The 20649-nt window shown below is 42.9% G+C and overlaps 2 protein-coding genes across 8 annotated transcripts in view; one reads left to right on the top strand and one right to left on the bottom strand.

Annotated features, from left to right (window-relative positions):
* Positions 1-20649, bottom strand: part of PlexB (plexin B) — an 83182-nt gene that overhangs the window by 43638 nt on the left and 18895 nt on the right. For all 7 annotated transcript variants that reach the window (XM_065495738.1, XM_065495741.1, XM_065495740.1 and 4 more), the window contains exon 4: positions 1438-1614. In XM_065495738.1, the coding sequence (XP_065351810.1) occupies positions 1438-1614 (177 nt within the window). The remainder of the gene's footprint in view (positions 1-1437; positions 1615-20649) is intronic.
* On the top strand, positions 2172-5650 carry LOC135947135 (lipase member H-like). The gene is made up of 7 exons (XM_065495743.1): positions 2172-2327; positions 3238-3322; positions 3375-3514; positions 3666-3901; positions 4512-4725; positions 5307-5460; positions 5534-5650. Exons 1-7 carry the CDS (start codon positions 2270-2272, stop codon positions 5589-5591), a joined length of 945 nt encoding a protein of 314 aa, XP_065351815.1. The 5' UTR covers positions 2172-2269; the 3' UTR covers positions 5592-5650.

Genomic DNA, 20649 nt, shown 5'->3' on the forward strand with positions numbered 1-20649 from the left:
ATAAAAGCTGGCTAATGGAGGGAATGATGGAATGTCATTGTTCTGGATTTACTGCACACATGTTAATTAGATGTGGCATTTTTACTACTCTGGCCGCTTGCAAACATTTTCCTGCTTTAGAGGAAAACAAAATTCGGTGATTTTATTATTTATTTGCGCAATTTGTAATTCTGTATTTGATATTTCTCAGAGCAAAAGATTTATTACGAGCCCTCAACTAATGTAAGATATGACAGCTTTATTTATACTCGGTCGAAAAACCGGAAAACAGCGTTCGCGAGTAAAATAAAAAGCAATCTGACGAGTGTATCGCGGCAGACATTCATTTCGCAGCGGAGAATAAAACTTTTTGTGTGTAAAATCCGACTCGGCGGGGCGGCTGTGTGTCTGTTTTGCATAATTTCAATTACACATACTTCTCCGTCTTTACGAGCTCCACGCATTGGCCTAGAAAAAGGCACTTTTGTACGGACGTGTATAAAAGTTTCCTCGCCGCCTCAACAGCTCTCGTGATAAAGGCAGCATAAAAATGCAAAACGAATCGATCTGCAGCGGCGGCGGCGGCCAAGCGGTTCCAACCCTTTTCTCACGTGCGCCTCTCGAAACCATTCCTTTCCACCGCCCGCCCTCTAACTAAACAATGAAGTAAGCCTGTACCCATTATTATTATTTCATTATACACGCGCCCGGCTCGATATTAATTCGGCTCGTTTCATCAATTTCGTGGGCGTGGGCGTTGAAAAACGCGCACGCATGTAATCCAAGCTGCTGTTTTTCGAAATAATATGTGATATTTCACTCGGCGGCGTGGTCGTGAGATGCGAGTGGACGATAATGAGGCGTCCATTGTGTGCTGCGTTTTTATCCAAACGCGCGGAGGACGTTTAATTAATTGTTTTCGGCGCTGGTGGGAAAAAAAAGAGTCGTTAGGTTGGTTGTTTGGGTTAAAGCGCAGCGTGAAAACCCATTCCAGATCATTTCAGATTTCAAGGAATGTGAAAATATGTGAGTTTTCAAAGGCTTGATTTTATTTTTAGCTAAAAAATATTGTGAAACAAACCGTGGGATTAAATCAATTTTGAACAAAACTCAACTTTTGAAATGAGCATGGAAAAAACAGTGATATGAGGCTTAAATGTTTATTTTCCGGCAGGGATTATAAATAAAAATCTATAGATTTTTATTATTTCCTTTCTTCTTTCCATTTTTAAACTACAATGTATATCCCAAATATTCCAGCAGAGAAGAAAGTTGCACCTGTACATCAGGCTGGGACCCAATTAATGCTCCCCTCGAAAAGCCTCATTTAATCACTCTGGATCAATCAAACGTACATTGGTGATTAATGCATTTTCTATAATCGAAGCAGAGTGAATAAATAACCATTCCCGTTATCCGCGTGTTCACAGCACCAATAGAAATTAATTAATTACTCACCTTTTTTAGTCGGCCATTCTTGGTGCCGAGAAATGCAACCGAATGCGTTCCCACCGTTGCCGTGGTGACCGATGTGAGGTACGTGCCGTCGAATTCTATGACTGCGCGGTTGACGATTGGGTGCGTGCCGGAGATTTTCAAACCAACGTCGCAGAAATTGCCGATGTTGCCCGCGGACTGCAAAAAGAAAAATTAGCTGGTTAGGAAAAGAAATTAGCACTGCAGGCGTGTCGTTCAAGAAAGAGGGCATGGGACGATTGGTACATTCATGCATGTATATAGCCATTGCCTGTGTGAGTGGAACATGCGGGGCAAACAAAATGATTTATTTCTTTTCTGTCTGCTTAATCAAATAAAAATAATCTTAACAATAATTTTTATTAATAAATTTCCCGTGTATTTAGGGAAAATGCGAGAATTTGAGGTATTATTACGATTTAAGCACACAAAAAACTACACCATGTATTCCCCAATTTATTGTCGACGAGCGTTCCAGATCAAATTGCATTGTAAAGGTTGTTTTTCTTCATCCATCAATCAATATCAATTTGGAGAGTAATCTAATACCAATCAAATGCTCACCGATTGTCAAGCAAACAGGATTTCTGCCTGCATTTGTGGGACGCATTGTTCGATGCATTAGCCCGCGGCAGCAATTTTGAGCAGAAGCAAATATACACCCACCCCGGTAAATGGCCACTCCAGGAGATAATCTAATCTCCGTTGATTATCTCTCTCTCGGTGCAAGGCACACAAAAGCTCCATCGACAGCGTCTGTCTATCAGGTGACCACTGAATATTCAAACTGGCCACTTGGCACACAAAACTCTGCATGGCCATCTTCCAGACATTAGTGGTCATCTTGACCACTGTGCTGCTCTTTTCGAGGGGTAAGACGTGCACCGTTTTTAAAATACTTTTGTTCAAATAGAAAAATAAAAAGGGCAGTAAAGTTAAGGCGGCCGAGAGTATTTTCTTATCTACTAATTGTCATGGAATCATTCGATGAGCACGAACAATGCAAATTTAAGCCAGTGGAAGCGGTCTTCAACTGCAAATGCAAAATGGTCATTAACCATCTACATCGTTTAAATATTCGTGTAAATACCAAATTTTCTGCTCTTTTTTATTTTAATGACAAACCCGATTAATTTTAAAAGCCTAAAAAGTCCACCATTTCCTTAAAATAAAATTACTCTCTCTTATGCACAGCCCTAAAATCAATCACTAGTTTTTGTGTATACATTAATTCGTTTGTTTTTAAAATGGCATTTGCTATTTGTTTATGTTACTCTTGGGACTAACAATCAGCTAATTCTATTCTGGAATCATTCCCCAAGTGCGATTAAGTTGCAATCAGCGAAACCACTCGTCAGTACAAACACATTCACATTCAAAACGCAAAAAGCGGCGGTTAAACAAATTAATTCCAGTCGAAAATGTATTCATTCATACGCGATTTTTATCACTCGCTTTGGCAGCGCGGCAATTGTTCCAATGCAAAAGGACAATTATTCATGCGCCGTGCCACGAACGTGTCGGTGCATATGGTGGAGGAAATTATGTTTGTCCACAAACAAATTCCGCAGCTGCCAGCCCAAGAGCTGCGCTGGGAAAAATCAATTCGTTGTCAGCAAAGCGCCCGCGCTCGCGGAGACAATCTGCATACTGATGATGCCTCTGCAATCATCGCGACGCGTGTTTGTTTTCCATTCACGTCACCGATTCATTTGTGCACATTGAGTTACTCGCGGAAGAATAATTGGTTATGCACTGACGCAAACAACACAATTGTTGCAGCTGGTTCAGTGGAGGATTTCGATTCTTGGCAAACACATAATGTCACAGATCCGTACTCGCAAATCACCTTTTACTTATTCACGAGGTGAGCTAGCCGACATTGCGCAAACTAATTTCATTACACCGCTCGTAACTAGGTCCAATCCTTCGGTGGCTAATCAAATTTTCGTCGGCGACTTGAACGGAGCAAACTTGGACCCTTCCAAGTCGACAAAATTCTTGGTGCACGGTTTTGCGGCTCAGGCGTTCAACTCGTGGCCAATGCAATTTAAAGACGGTACGTAGCAAAAGTAGAGGTCTGGTAATTCCTTTTACTTTGAGATTAAATATTCATGGCGTTTTACAATTTATAAAGATAATTCAATCCTTTCAAAGTAATTTATTTTATTTCAATATTTAGATAATTAAATTAAATTTCCAACTTCCAGCAATGTTAGCTTTGGAAGACGCAAACGTGGTTAGCGTCGACTGGTCAGGACTGGCAGCGGCACCGGACTACGTGGCTGCCAGGGCCAACGCGAGGCCCACCGGCGAGTACCTGGCCGAAATGTACTTGTTCTTGGAGCAACTGGGCCTCGACCTGAGCCTGGTGCACTGCGTTGGAAAGAGCTTGGGCGCCCACGTGTGTGGATTCAGCGGCAAAGCTGTTCTTAACGAGACCCAAGTGAGTTCGAGTGGTTTTAAGTTTACGTGAGACTAATGCGAAATGCGACCGACTCGAGTGCTCGCAGCTCCACCGAAGAGGGGCCTCCAGGGTGGGAAAAGCAAAGGGTGCAGTATCATCCACGTTGATGTTTCCATTTGATTCGGACGCAAAAAGTAATTAGAGAGTACAGCCATCGGAAACAACTGCGCTGCAATTTGTATGCAAATGAGACTGCAGTAGCATAGAATTGGAAATTAGGCAAAATTGTCATTTAACATTTTTCGTGTTGTGAAAATTTAAATTTCAAACCTGACCCGGATTTGCAAATCAGTATATATTTGGAAACAACAAACATTTCAGCCAGCTTTTAATTGTTCTTCAGTGGCGGCATCCCCCCAAACAAGTTCAATCAAATAACCCTTCTGCGTTTGGCGGTGGTGCGAGAGTGCGCCGCCGGTGGTGTTTGTAAATCAAATTGAGCAATTGATCGAGTCCAAACAATAGACACACACACTCGGCCGCTTCAAAGCGGATTGGGGGCGCCATTGTTTTCGCTTCAAACCAACGCACGACTGTCCAGCGCAGGAGAGCCGATTTCAATCCAATTTGCCCGAATGTTTCCACACAGGTTCTAATCAGCCGAATTTCCGGCCTGGACCCGGCCCTTCCGCTCTTCAGCATCGACCGGCCTGAGAACCGGCTATCCAAGGATGACGCCGAGCTGGTCGACATCGTCCACACCTGCGGAGGCGCTCTTGGTTTCGAGAAACCCCTCGGCCACATCGATTTCTTCCCCAACGGCGGCGTGCCCGTGCAACCAGGATGCAGCCCCGACATAACCGGTAACAAGGCCTCCTGAAGCGTGGGCCGAGGAAGACGAAAATGAGAGCGGAAATGGGAAATCGGCATATTAGAATTACTATATGGGTTGCATAATCTGACACCTGGTTTTTTAATCTCTAGTTTTTTTATAGTTTGTGCATGAAATAAGTAAAAATTTAAACAAATGTTTTTTTTCTAAACAATACGGGATATTGCAACCCTAACACTCGGAAGAGTAAGAAAAAGTAACCTAAATTTAATCTTGCCCAATATTATTTATCTCTGGGACTTCTGCTCAGCACATTCCGTAAGAAGGAGAATGGAACCCTCAACTATGCAGCATTTTCGTTTCAATATATTTTTTATAAGTAAACAAACAATCTTGGATAATTTCTTTAGTATACATTTATACAAAGATCTTTGTTACATTGTAGCTATTTCAGAAACTGGCGTGGGTGTAATTCCGTTTCATTGAACATGAGTTCGCAATCTTCTAATCCCTCTCCAACAAGCCGGTCTTTCAGCACGCCCTGCGCACGTGCACGCCGTTTTCGGCATAAATAATGCACGCGCGCATAATTAATCTGGACAAACCACGCAGGAAACTGCAGCCACGGCCGAGCCGACGAGTTCTACATCGAGTCCATCCCTCTGAATAATTTCCGCGCCGTCGAGTGCGAGAGCTGGGAGCAGTACCTGACGGGCGCCTGTGCCAATAATACGTTCACTTTTATGGGCTACTTGTTTGATTTCAGGTGAGAATTCGCCGCGCTACGGTGAAAGCGTGCGTGTGGTCGATTTTATTGGCGTTTTACACTTTGTTCGCAGTCTGACGGGCAACTTCTTCCTGGAGACTGCCAGCCAGTCGCCGTATGCTCTTGGATGAGACGAATATCGGGCGGATTGATTTGTAAAATAAAATAAATTTTGCTAATTACAATATAATTATTTACGATTCATGCTTTATGAGGCAGACCAAATTACACAGCATCTCGCCCAGCACCTTTTATGTATAAATTTAATTGCACGCCTGACAGATTTTAATGGAGGCTTTTGTGGAATGTTTTCCTTTCATTTCGTGCCGAAATTTGTGTTTTGCCAGGGAATAAATACACGAAACTCGAGTTTATAAGCCATTTTTAATGAAATTTCTTGGCAAACAAGGCAGGATCTCGTTTATCCTTTGATTGCCGGCGCTGCCAAACTCGACAAAAGAATGTTAAATTTATAAACGGCCAAATTGTGAAATTTTAGGCCAGCATTATCTTTGCATAACGAGATGAAAGGAGAGGAACAAGCATCGGAGCGGCAGCACCCCCGGGCGATGCATCCCATTAACGAGGAATAAAAATAAATCATGAAACACGGAGAGAGGGAAGCGGCAGACAAATTGATTCGCGCAAAAGGCAGCACAAGCAGCAGCAGTCTTTTTAATAAAATTCCGCCGCCTGCATGTGTATCAGCAGATATTGCGATGCTGGTACAAGACGCCGCGCTGCTTTTTCATCGCGAGCAATAATCAGATTAGATGCAGGCAAGACGCCAATGGAGAAGAGGAACCCCGCCGGAATGAATGCGGAATAATGAGCGATATGAAATTGTAATAATGGGCCCCGTTCTCCCTCGCCTGCATAATGTCATGCATAATGCAGCTAATAGCGCTCGTAAAAATTAATTTTGGGAGAAAAATTCGGCGGGGAATCTCGATTGTTTTGCGCACAATGAATGGCGGCGCCCGTTTTGTACACACCGAGGTGTAATTATGCGGCACTGATATGAGAACTACTTTCCTCGCTAATTATTTCGAATCGCCGTCGCCGCTGGGCATTAGCAGAAAGCCTAATTTTTCTAGTGTGCATTAAAGTTAATGGCGCTCCATTAATATGGAATAACAATGGCTGCTGCTGCTGCCGTGTTGCTCTTTCCAATGCAGATATACACGCCGGCGTTTTAATGGTCCGTGAAATTTCTGCTCTGTGCTGGACGAGTGCTGCCGCTGAGCGCGGTCTAATTCAATTTCCAGAATTCGCGCAGCCTGCCCAGTGTTTGCAGTGTGTGTGGATGGGCGTAATTTGATAATAATCCAGCCGGCACGCCTACACGTGCTTAGATTATTTCGCACACGCGTGAGAAAAGAATCGTTAAACTCGCGCGGCCAATCTACAGTTTCGACCCATACGCCCGAGTTTGACTGCGGGGTGTCTGGTTTCACGATGCGAATCGTAAAATCGAGCCCTTCAACTTCAGCGCGGCCAAAAGCGTCAAATTGCGAAAACGGTCGTAAATGTTTTAGAATTTCCAAGAGATTTAATTTGGATGGCAACTAAATTCCTGACTATGGAGGAAAGTAATAAATTTTAATTTTAATGTGTCACGTAGAAATTTGGATTTCAGATTCCCACAATTGGTTTATTATTTGTCTGAAAAATCCTTTAAGTGATGCCTTTGTAACTTTAGGTCTCTAATCGATAAGTACGATGTGCAGACTGACTCAAACGAGCCATGAAAATTACCAATACACGTAACTTATGTATTTGGCCAGTTCGATCTAACAACGAATCATGGACTTTTGCAAATTAACTCACGATAGCTAAATTGATTTCAACTAACTGCTTTGTAGCACGTCAGGAAATTCAATCTGCCACGGCTAATAATCCGAATCACACACCCAGGACGGACGGACGGCCGGCCGGCCGGTCGGTCGGTCGGTCGCTTTGCAAGCAATCCATATCGCGTTTTAATTTGTTCTCCAGCGCAATTGACCCAATTGTGTCCAATCGAGCCTTGGGCCAAAGAGAGTCGGTCGGCAGCGGAGAACCCAATTTGCGAGGACGCCTCATCACCATCGCATCGCATCTGGCACGACAGCGGCCTGCTTGCAGCACCAGTGATAAATATTTCAGTTTCGACTTGATGTTGTTTGCATATTAAATTGTATGGCTGGCGATGCCACATAAACCACCACACCGAGCGAGCGTTACCACAAAATTCCGCAGCTTTTTGACCGAAATGCACGAGGGCAAAAAGGCCATGCGCAGGGTAAACAATCAGGCAACGCGAGAGTGAGGAATGAATATTTTAACAATTAATCGCTTCTGGTCGTCATTGTAGTGCTTTTTGTTGCAGTGAATGGATGCTCACAATCTGGCCAATGAAATAACACTAAACTTCTATATAAACGTCTATATAGTTAGTATCTTTGAAAACTAGAACTTATTGTTAGAATATCGATGAATAAGAAAAAATATCACTTCCATTGATTCCTGTAGAATTTGCTAAATCCAACTTATTTGAAATACATCGACATGGAAAATTTTAAAAAAGTTATGTAAAGTCTAAACATGCTTGAAAAACGAAACAATGTCTATAAGAAGTTTTATCCCAATTGTTGGAATAAATGAAATCACGCGCAGAGACTTTAAAAACAATAGCTGCTGTCCAGTGCAAAAACGTGCGAGATATTTTTTCTCTTTGAATTTTCACTTGAAGCTGCCCATTCTAGTTATAAATCCGCACAGATTAGCGCCATTCAGTTATTTTTTGCTAGTTTGAATTCCATTAATTGACTGTTTGAATTATTAAATAATTCCAAATATATCAAAAACCAGACCAACAATCAACAGAAGAAAGAATTTTGCCCTGAATGTTTTAGTCTCAATAAGAGAAGAGTAATGCAGATTTCCAAATTCCCACTCTCTTTTTTCATGGGATGCTCATAATATTCCAACGACGTATTAATTTTTCCTTGAAAAAAAAATGGTAATTTGGTTCCTGCTCATCACGAATTTTGGACCTCTAGTAACGTTTATCAGGCTAATCGAGACAACAGCCACCACTAATCAGATTAAATCACCTAATTTGACTAAATTAACTCGAGGAAATATCAATATCGCTCGATCCCGTGGCTGGCCATTCATTCTAATTACGGCACCGCTGCATCCATCAGGAGAATTGAAGTCGAGCCAATTATTATTTGCACGCCCAAAATGGAGGAGTCCAAATCAGTGGCGAAATCGCAGCCCATGAATCGGTAAGCCGGCATTTCAAACAAGTTCGCACTCGATGAAGCGGCGTAGGCGGCGTCGGCGCTGCATTAATAATTGAAACAAAAAGCCATGGCGCACGCATTTGTTGGTCGTTTTGATCGTCGATTATTCATCGGATGATTAATGAGCCCGCCAGAGCCGAAATAATAGCTACCGGACCGAGTTTGTGCACACGTCCAAGCGAAAAACACACCGCGCCGCCTGTCCCAGCGGTTCGCTGTAATTTACGCAAACAGACGACATGCTTCCCGGACCAAATTTTGATGGATGCGCCGCGGAATGGACAGACTCGGCTCAATAATCGTCCATTATTCATCTAGGAATAAAATATCGCCGAAAATGATTGAGGGCTTTTGTCTTTCCAGATCTGGATCTGATAAGTGTCCGAAACTGACATTTTATTTAACCCCCACCAAAAAGTTGGTTCGGAATTGATATAGCTCCCAATTGCAGGGAAAAATGGCATTTACCTGCATGAAACACTTTTTGCGAAATTCTTGGGAGATTTTCTCCAACATTTATATCCAATTTTCTGCAGACTTTATCTTCACGAATCACGCCGGCTGAGAAGGGCATGAACAAAACGCTTGGCGTGCCTCAACAAGTCCATACACGCTACATGCTTGGCTTTTTTACATAATAAAAATCTCCGCCTTTACATCGCCATCTCGGCAAATCCATATTATCTCTTCCACTCCGCAATGCATATTTTACCGACTCAGGCGTGCAGAAAATGGCTTTTCTGGCCTGCTTTTCCAGCAGCGATATTTATATTCTTTTAAGATTCAGCAGCGGGAAAGATATTACATCTGCATGGAATTAAGCATCCCTCTAAGCAATAAAAGTCGGTGCATAAAGCACATCCGCCATTGAACGGCGTCCAAGCGTTTAACCCCAATTTCGCAAATCAAAAATAAATCAGACGGCGCTAGGTGGCTCTTGGGGCGGCAACAAAAGTACAAATTTATGCCAGTGGCACAACAAACGCAGTCTAAATTCGAAATTATTCCGCCAACTCCGACGGCGACATGTATAAAAATGAGACGTTTAATGGTGTCGGACGAGTGTGTTTTTATTGTGGCGCCGCTGCCGCTTCTTCGTCGTGCCGAATAATAAAACACGACGCGCGCCCGCACGGCTTGTGGACAATAAAGCAGGCGCCGCCACTGTTATGCTGTATGCATAATATCGCATTACCAAGGGAGCTGGCTGCCTCCACTCTTGCATCTGCTGGAAATTTGACACACACGCAAAAAAATCTGGAGCGATTTGTGTACTCAGCAGAAGGATAGCACCTACGCAAGTTTCAAAGCTTTTTTGGCTAAGGGGAAGAGTCAGTGTGTGGGGCCCTGTTTCGTTTGGTCCAGTTGCAGCAAAAAATAAATGCCGCAGAGCCAACCGCAAGGCACTGGGTTGAAAGTATTTTCTGAATTTTTAAAAGCAATTTAGGCAGATTTCAATTCCCTCGAGTTAAGCAAAATCATTTCAACTAATTCTACTTAAAAACCTACAATGCATCGGGAAATTTAATACTTCTAAATTAACTTGTTAAGTTTTGTTCACTAAGTTTAAGAAATTAAATTTCTGTAGACGTTTCAATATTGAATCTAGATTTTTTTCAATTTCTAATCCTGCAATTTTATAGATTTTAATTTTACGCAAATAGGTATTTTCAAGAAGAAGTCCACCTTTACAATTTGCAAAACAAACCTAAGAGTTGAAATTCTCGAGAAAAAAACGAAAAATGTAAATTTGAAAGAGAATTGAGGAATCAAATATCATTGAAATCCCTGGTTCATGCGCAGAGAACTCTCTCAAGTTTGATTGATACCAGGAAAGTCTCCACCAGTGCAAATACCAGTGAAATTTCCACCAGAAACGCGACAGAAAATTTGATGGAAAAGCAATGGAAATGAATCGGTCTGCGACGTCGTCTGAGTCAGTGTTTGTGTGTGCCATTTCATTCTGGCGACGAACGTACGCGGTTTTTTACGGCCAACGATCGGCGGCGGCAGCGTGCTTTTTACTGCCGCTAACGACGCAAAGATGAATTCCGAGCTGCTGCTGGAAGTGTCACCTCGCAGCCGTAAATATGCAGCAGCCGCACGGCTGTAAAATGAATTGATGAGTGCGGCACCGCACACACACACACACACTCTTGCTTCTCCCGTCTGCTCTCCTTGCGATCAATAAATTCGATATGTGTACGCGGCCGAATCTGCCGCTGAATTCGTTTTCGCTGCACGCCCATATCAGTTGGCGGTGCAGCTTATGCAAATATTTGGCCAGATGGTGTGCGTTAATCGTGTGCTCGCTCGCAGCGGGCTGCGAACTTTGAAAATTTTCTCGCGGAAGAATCGAGCCCAAAGTTTGTGTAGGGAAATTCACATACGGCTCCTTGGGCGGAATGTTTTCACAGGATCTACTGTCGTGAGATGGGGAATTTTATTAAAACAAGAATGTTCGTCGCACAAGAAAAAACCCTACATGTGAACGTGATGCATTTTTTTACAATCACTTTTTAAAATCTTTTAAAATTACTAACTCGTTTAGATGATTGAAGAAATATTATGATATGAGGCTTGTTTCTATTTTCAATTCTTAACTCTCAATATTTTGTTTGAATATATAGAGCTGCATTCTCGTTATTTCTCGTGTCAGTCTACAATACTCGGTGCAACGCAGACCAAAACTGACAGATTCCAATCACAGATCTTATCTACAGAAGCACAAGATTAATGAAATGACCCAAATACTCCTGATTTGAGTGCATCTGACGTTAGTTGAAGAAGTTCCGCCAATGGTTTGTAAGATAACTGTTCGGTACGCAGCAAAATTATGCCGAGAAGAATGTGCTTATACAGGGAACGTAATTTCGTGTGATATGAAATTATCCAGTGACTCGATTCTTCTTTGTGTTTCGCTTTGAGATGGAAGAAATTCAAGAAATGCAATGAAGCATAACTTGCATTCTCCATTGTGAAGTGCGGCTGCAATTTCTCAAACCAAAACGGACTGCCAAAGCGCCGGACAAATTCCGTTTGCACTGCTCTTCATGAAACACAACAATCGATCTGCTAACGAAGACTTTACAGTAATCGTTTTTCCGCCGATGCCGCGCTCGAATAATGCCGCGGATTCCTCGCCATAAATCGCACATGCACGATTGGCAAGATGCAATTTAAAAAGCAGATAAAAATTTCCTTGGCACGTCGCATTCATTTGTCAGAGGGGAAATGATAAATGCCCCATTGTTGGTTTTCGTTCCCAAGTGCACGATTCCAGTTAGATGCCTGACATGTGTGTGTGTGTTTTTTGCGGGAGGACGCGCAAAAAGCGCCGATCGGCACGCTATTGGGAATTAAGCATGACCGAAAAAATTGGAGCTACCTCGGCCGACAACAAAGGGGTCACCGATAGGGGCCGTCAGTTTTATTGTGATCGGCCGGCCGCCGGCTAACTGTACTGAATATTGAATCTTCACGTTTCCACGGCACAACAATGGCCGCCGACGCCGCCTTCGGTGTGTGTGCGCGCGATAAATAATGCATAATGCGCGAGACGCTTCTTCTTTTGTCAAAAAGGCTGAGCTCAGGTGCAGCTTGTGAAAAAGTGGCGAATGTTAGTTTGTGATAGAGCGATAAGGTTGCCTATGTGTTTGTTTAGCCAAAGCTTCTCGATATCACGAAATTCATCCTACGTTAAACAGAGCTATGTAATTGTTAGTCGGGAGATTCCAGCCCAAAGATTGATGTTTCAGGAAAAAGGGACGAAAGTGCACAAAATGCGTTTAAATGCGCATCAAGTTTAAGAGAATTTGGCCAATTGATACAATTTATCAATTAAACATGTTTGCTATGTGAGGTATTTTGATACTGACTTTATTTTTCACAGAACACTCTAATGTTGTTATCCGCTGCAGTTACTGAGCCAATATTTACTTTTAAGAGCTGCCCTTGTACGTGTACGCACAGCTGTCAAGGCCTCAGACCGAACTTACAGAAATGACTGAACATGTGATGTTTAAAATATATTTATTTATTTTTTATGAACATTTTTTTGTGATTTTTAAACATTTTCAACCAGGAACTGTAGTAGTCGTTTATATTTCTTAAATCTGGATCGACGAAGAATAATAATAACAAAAAAAAAATCCAAATCTTCATTGAGTACGGTTCTGCTGTTCATAAAAGTGCAAAATCGACAGGAAGCACGGAGAAAATTGCATTTTAACTGCAGAAAGGGCACAAGAACCTCGAGTAAACAACGGAGGATTAAAACGTCATCAAGGGTCTGGAAGTAGGACCAATTACTCGACATTTTTTCCGTCGTCGAGCACCCTGCCCGGCCGGCTAACATCGCAATTGCCTCCAATTATACCGGGTCGAGTGGCCACGGCCACCACTTTTTGCGCCGGCACCGCCGACGCACATCTGGATTCTGTAAGTGTGTTTTGCGACAAAACAACGGCGGGAGCGGGAGAGCGAGAGAACGAAAGCGGCAGGATATTATTTTAACAGCATTTGCGTGTGGCCTGCAGCTTTAATTACGTTCGGCCTCATCTGATTACCTCTTTGCAGGGCTTCGTCATTTTCTTTTCGCTCGTTTCCGTCAGCCAGCACACCCTTGCCGCGCACAGCCCCTTTTTTCCCGAACCCTCCGCGCCTGCTGCTGTGCGGCGCAACTTCCTCCGTCAAATTTCATACTTACTGCTGCTCATTGTCGGGCCAGGTAATTTAACCCTTTCTCTACCCCACCGACTTTGGAAAGAGAGTGTGTGTGTTTTTCGCGAGAAAAGGCAGTGGCGGAGGAAGTGGAAGTGGCGTTCTTTGGCGGAACCACCTGCCTGAAAGGTGAGCAACGTCGTTTTGTTTGAGATTTTGAATTTTTAACAAGAATGAAGGCAGAAACAGGTGGCTTTCTCTCTACTATTACTTTTAGCATCTGCACTTGTCTTGTCATTCTTTTTAGAAAAATTGTTAAATGAGTGATTATTTTGCAAAATTTCCCTTTATTTAGAATGGGCAGTTTTAGGTTAAACATATTTATTTCAAGTCAAGCTGTATTAAACATCATTTTGGGAGTTCTGACAAACATCATGATTAATTCAGCTACGACAGTTTAAGGTATATCTACTTATGATCTGAAAAAAATTAACGAAAATTTGAAAGTTGCAAAATTTAAACATTTTTAAGACAATAATGTGGCAAATTCGGTGTATCAAAATTCAAGTATATTTTATGCATCGATTAATTTAAGAAAATTAAAATTTACACTGTCCAGGACAAGCTTTAAAACTAAATTTTGACGACAGAAGTAGTAACAATTTTCATTATAAAATTTTAGCCTTTTTAAACTTTAGCTCGCAGCTATCTTGAAAATTCGATACTGAAATCTCCCTCTCTTGCATCCCTCCGACTCTTAAGTTTGCATCAAGGGTGGCTGACTCGAAACAAAGGGGTGCGCGGGGGAGGCTCCAGCACACATTTGCCGTGTACCATGTTTAGAGTCAAAACAACCCCTGGATGCTGGGATATGTGCTGATGAAGCTGATGATGATGTCTTGTTTGCCTTGGCGTGGATGATTCATCACCCACCCCGTTAATCCGCAGAGAGAAAGCAGCAGCGCTTCCAGCAGTAACATTTCGGTTGGTCAGCGCGCGCGTGTTCCAGCAGCTGGCAATTCAAATCTCGGCCCTCCCCAGGGGCGCGCTGCTCTTGCTTAATTAGCAACCGCAATCTCATTCCGCAGCGGAAAAGAGAGCCAGCCAGCTTTGTTTTGCTTCGTTTTTAAAACGCAAACACAGTTGCCAGGCAACAAACAAATAATCTTTCGCTTGCTAAACTCCAATGTGTGATTCCAATGTTAGATCAAAGTGCATTGAATGGCGCCTGAGGGTTGTTTGTTTGAATAATTGGCTTTTGATAGAAGCTAATGGATTTTGCGTATACCTGTACTAATAGGCCAGTTTAATATAGGGTGCGTTTGTTTATGTATATAGAGTTTGATGGATAAATTGGATAAGCATAAGTGTCTATTTATCTTTCTGTTCCGATTGAACAGTCTCAAATCAAATAAATACATTTATTCGCAGGAACTATACGTCAGGGTAACTTTTTCAAGACGTGTTTTGAAAATTTCCTTATAGCAAATTAACATAACTAACTTAAAATAACACTTGACGGCATAATTACTATCGAATAATGAATATTATTCACACAGTAAATTTAATTATCCGCTAATATCACCAGACATACAAAAGAGAATGATTTTTTTAATCCTATTAAACACAGTCAGATATATAATCAACATTGATCGACAGCTGCGTTTGATCAGCCCAGAAAATTGTATGTTGAAGAGCGATAATTGAAAACTGTCAGGTGATGCCGGGTAGCAAAACCCAATGGAAATGAGCAGAAGCGGCGCAATTTTTGCCCGCTCAACGCGCGTCACGCAAACTTTCAATTTCACCGCGTGTGGCACACGTGAAATATCACCTCGTGCGCTTGCTCGGCGAATGCGAAATAATTATCAATTAAAAATAATTAAACCCCTGGGGGCGTCATTTCGCAAGTTGCTCGGCTGCAATTACGCGTCGGCTCAGAAACAAATCGCGCCGGCGTTCGATTGTGTCAGCCTGTCTCGCTTTAATCTAAACAAATTGCAGCGAATGCAAATAATCCGCCGCGAGAGAGCCCTTGTCGTGCTCGCGGCCGGATAAGCACCAAATTAATTGTCAGTCGCAGAATCACGCCGAGGGAGCAGTCAATTGCACTTTGCCTCGCCGCCTGATTAATTCCAAGAGCTCAAGCAGCACACGACCGGGCGGAATGCGACAAATTCTCGACACTCTTAATTATGCTGCAGGTCTCGCGCGTTGCACTTTGAAATGAGGGAATTCCTGAGGGTGGATTTGAATGAAGGATGTAGCTTGTTCTCAGAAACAGAATATCAAATTACGTCAGACAGTGTCTGCTGGTTTGTTTCAGTCAGTATAAGCATCGGAAATAAAACTTAACGCTATAGCACACTTGTCAAGGCTGGCAGTTCTGAATTCAGAACAATTTAAATTAATTAGGCATTCATTAGTGCCAATTTATTCGATCTGTCGTAAAGCAAAATTGATCTGGAGCAGCTGTGGCGAAAACACGGATGCGATTGCTCCAAATTGGCCGCAGGCAGACGAATTGTGAGATTTTTGACCCGTCGATCCCGACGGAGATTATTCAATTTCAACAAATAAAACGCGACCTTCGTTTTGCGCCGAAATCAGATCCACTTTGGCTGTAACATTTTTTTCGTAGATCTCTGCTTTGCTTTGCACTCTCTCCCGGCAGAGGATGAGCAAACTACACATAAATAAAACAAACCACCTTGCCCGCTCGCTGGCTGCAGCTTTTATATACTTTTTGCTCGGAGAACACACGCGGGCATCATCCGCACAGCGCCTCTCTCTCATACCAGTTTTCAAGGTCGCAGACCGATGGAGAAGAAAAATCGGCGGCCATCTGGGCGAGGGAAATAATACGCTCATGATGTATGGCGAAATTAAATTAGAACAAATCGCCGTGCCGCTTTTGAAGTTCAACAATGGGCTGATTTGGTACGCAGCCGCCGAGGTCGGCTTTTCAGCATTTCTCCTTCGTTTCGTCCGGTCATCCGTCAGCGGATAACTTTCAACGCTGACGTGTATAATTGCGGCGAATGCCGTTTTTTGCCTGATCAAATTTGTTTTCATCATAGCGTACGTACATAATGGTAATTATCCACGTCAAAGCGTACGCCGTGCGTGCTTAATAGTTCCGAAAAAGCGGCTCCGCCCGGCTGTGCTGGCGATTATGCTCGAATTCGCCGCGTTATCAATCATGCTTCCAATTACCAAGTAATGAATTTCATGGCTGGCTTGTGACAAAGGAAACCGCAGTTTGCAGTTCACCCGCCTTCTGATCTCCGTCAACCAGTCAGGCATCGAGTCGGACAACCGATATTTAATCAGGCGCCAGGCCGCCTCCAAAAGAGCCCACATTGCAGTTTCAATTAAAAAGCCATTAATCCGATCTGCGCGAGTGAGTGAACCAGCCTGCAGCTCGGCCTGAGCTGGCCAACAATTTCTGCCTCTGATTAGCTTTATCGATCTCGAAAATCATAGCAGAATATATATGTGCTTTCCGAACTAACTTGATTTTTTATTAATTATTTTCCAATCCCGCTGGTTTATAGAAGATCCCCTGGGAGCATTGCATGATTCAAACAGATTTAAATTGCAGTTCAAAAATATGTTTGGTTGAGTTTTGTCCGAAATTTAAAGACTAAACTAAGCAGTTAAATTAGTGCGTGTTTCAATTGTACGACTGAGGTTTGTTGGTGCGCAATTAATAAACATCTGAAGATGCCTCAAAATAAAATGACCTTATGAGGTCGTTGCACCTTTGGCATTGAAATTTAGCAAAGCCACTTCCCTCCTCCTTACGTTGAAAAATCGAACAGATTTTCCGAGCATAGGTCAACACGTTGATCTACTTTGGGGAACCTCGAGCGGTGCAAAGGTCCAATTTGCGCTGGCAGAAGAAGAGAGCAAAGCTCTGATCGGCCACTCGCTGACGTTGTCTCTTTTCTTGGCCTTGGAGGCTGGCTGTTGGTTCGGCTCGCCTCTGCGCTGCTTTTATGTGAGCTTGTCTGCTCGCTACATTGACCCTTCAGAAGGCTTTAATGTTGTTGTAGTATTATTATGGTGCCCGGCCGGTTACATATCTCAGCCTCGCTCGCTCCGTCTGCTGTAATATATTCCGTAACACACACACACTCTCTGCCATGCTAAATTATTTTAAAAAGAAAAGCAGTTTTCAGATGGAGATCGCCGCTGCCGCTTTTAAACTCTAGCGTTTTGTGCGTACATATATATTTTTCGACTGCGCGAATTTATTGCGGCCCAATAAAAAGATTTCGCTGCTCGAAGGAGGATTTTGCGACAGTTGACGCTTTTTTCTTTTGAATGGCCGACGCTGTGCTCTCTCCTCTTGCTTTTTATTTTATTTCGCTCTCAGCTTTTTCTCTTATCGTGTGCGTGCTGTAGCACGAGAAATAAAAATAGTATGGTAGGAGCTGCCCTCAAGAGCGGGAGATGAGTTTTTCGTGTTCGACGCCACTATCCATAAACTTTGCAATTTGGACCGCTTCTTTTGTTTCTCTCCTCGGCCGCAATTGCAGCTAAATGACGTAAATTTTTTAGCACATTTTGCATAAATTTTCCAGCCGTGGGAACTCGCGGGCTTCTCTGTTCCCTCTTGGATTTCCAAACGCGCCTTCTTTCCCGATCGAAGGATATTTTCAGCCGCGCTGCCGTCGCTGATAAGGACATCTTCCCATTTCTCTCTGTCCCCGCGGCAATCCATCAGCCAGAATGATATTTCACGGCGAGAGAGCACGTTGCCCAACTCACTAGTTTTGTAAGTTACAGTGAGCGAACATTATCATTTTTCCAGCCTGCCATCTTCTCCGCTCGCTTAGCCACGAATTTGAGAAGCGTTAAAGGTGTGTAAAGCGGCCCGCAACGACCGCCGTACATAAAACTGCTGCCGATGTTCCAGAGTGCTTTTATCCGAGCGGCCGTGAGTTGACAAAAAAAGGCAAGATGATGTGTCGCTTCTCGCTGAGTTTTGTACCTTTCTGTCTGTCAGTGTTTGAAAATTTTCATGCCTCTTTGAAGCTGAAAATTAGGATACGCGGGAGAAAAGAAAGCTCTTTAAAGGCAATTTCCGCGCGGCAGCCGCAGCGAGAAAGGCGCCCGGTTTTGAAGAGCATTGCAAACTCGACGCAGGATTGATACCTGCCACTTTATGAGCATTTTTAATTGCGCAAAAGAGAACGAGTGGCATGTGCAAAGTACTATGCAAACTCACCATGCGAGAATTAAACCAGCAAACTCGTGAGAAAGATAGAGTTTTAAGGAAATAAACGGCGGTCTCTGTAATTAAAGTAAAAATGCAAAAGTAGCCTCAGCCTCTGTAAAATAAATTAATGTTCTTCAATTCTTAAAATTTTTCAATTGAATCACAGAAACAAACAATGGCCTGAGAAACAGATGTAAATCTCCCTAAAAATGTAATGGTTTCAGATTTATAATTACCAGTGTAATGGCTCCATAAACCAAAATGGAACAATTAGTTTCCCTTTCTTTTTATCTCTCCATCTGGAAGGCCAACTTGGAATAATTAAAGCTCTTGACCCACGTTGCTGGGAGACAAGCTCGAGCTGCATTTAACATTCCTTTTGTTCTCTCTGGCAACAATTAAAAGACGTCTGTGCCCTTTTTCAGTTGTGCTGACAATGCGCGCACATCATCGGTCTTGGGTGGCTGGCTCTTTCAATTAAACGGTGAGAAAAGGCCGGATTCTGAAAGCCACCCTTTCTTTCATCATCATATCTCAATAAGTGGCATGCTCTCTGACTTATCATGCATAATCCTTCACGAACAAGCAAAGACGGACGGACGGACTCAACAGGCGGGCGGGCGGGCGGACGGGCATTCCTCGCCACTAACCTTGGTCCATCGAGTCAGACTAAAAGGATACTTGATAAATGACTGTCGAGCCTTTTAAGCAGCATTTATAAAAGGTTATTAATAAACCTCGAGTGTATACCTGCGCCAAGGGTCTTGACTTTCCCACCTCATCGCCGTGTTATGAGCCATTCTTGAACCCTTGCGCGCTTATTTTAGGTTTAGGCCGCAAAGCCAAAGTTATTTTGATGCTTTGGCCGAGACGCGAAAAATGAAAGCAATAAATCGGGCTATTAAGAAAACAAAAAGAGACAACACCGGCCGCGAGGGATGTTGTGAAGTATACCAAGGTGTGAAGAAGCATGTACGTGCCACGGAAAATTGTTTATTTTTTTTTGCAAATCTCACTGTAAATTTCAGAGAGTCTGATGCAATATAAAAGACTTTCTGACATTCTTTTGTGCATTTTTTAATTTCTTTTTTGACATTCACCAAGCATTTCTGTTTGAATGGGGAGAAATTTAATAAAGAGTAAAAAGAGTACATCTGCTGGGCAGACGAGGATTTCATCTAACAGTCAGTGACGAAAGGGAATACGATTTATCAAGTTGAAATCTAAAGATTGTGTTCTCCAATTTTTCAACTGAAGGATTTTACCAGGAGAAACACAGCCAGGAGAGATAATGCATATAGAATTGTCAATTGCCCATTTTAGATCAATGGCTCCAGAATCTGCAGAGCATTGACGTCAAGTGCAAGGACCTTGCTCAGGGTCCAGCGTGCCCTCTTTAAGACGGGAATTTTCCGACACCTCTTTAAATAAAAGCCATTGTGCAGCAAACGAGCAAAAAGACTGACACTTTTCTGGCCAGCCAGCAGCATTCCAGCTTTCAAAGACAAATTTCACTCTCCATCGAGCAGGGCTGCATCATTTTTCCTCGCGTCTTTTAATTCATCTCCAGCGGTGCACGACTGGCAAGCTGAATGGCAAAAATCACGATTCGCACGCTCGCTTGTTCGCTCACTTTTTGCGCCTCCCTGCGCATCCGAAGGATAAGGCAAAAAGCCGTACCAAGTAAAATTGTTTTATAACAACAAGACCGCAAAACACACGTCCCTGCATGCAGATGCTTGTTTTTGATAATGAGCTGTAAGAAAAAATGGAAAAACGAGCGTTTTTATTCTCATCGTGCATGACTCTCCTGCAGTCTTGTTGTTTGTGTCTTGATGGGTGGCGCGCATATCGTTAATACACACTGTAATATACAAACTAGAATCAACTAATAGGAGAGGCAGCTGCGCCCATATGTTCCCATCGGCGCGCACGGCACGCCGAAATTGAAATTTATAATATCGCCGGCAATTAGAGTGAGATCAGATGCTGATTATTATTTAAACA

This window comes from Cloeon dipterum, chromosome X (assembly GCF_949628265.1).
Source record: "Cloeon dipterum chromosome X, ieCloDipt1.1, whole genome shotgun sequence".
NCBI classification, from domain to species: Eukaryota; Metazoa; Arthropoda; class Insecta; order Ephemeroptera; family Baetidae; genus Cloeon; species Cloeon dipterum.

What these genes read in the sequence shown, in the direction of transcription:
- LOC135947135 (XM_065495743.1), top strand. Translation starts at nt 2,270, where the DNA reads ATGGCCATCTTCCAGACATTAGTGGTCATCTTGACCACTGTGCTGCTC. An exon ending in TGTGCTGCTCTTTTCGAGGG is followed by an intron (nt 2,328 to 3,237) that starts GTAAGACGTGCA and finishes CAATTGTTGCAG; the next exon opens with CTGGTTCAGTGGAGGATTTC. An exon ending in GCCAATGCAATTTAAAGACG is followed by an intron (nt 3,515 to 3,665) that starts GTACGTAGCAAA and finishes TCCAACTTCCAG; the next exon opens with CAATGTTAGCTTTGGAAGAC.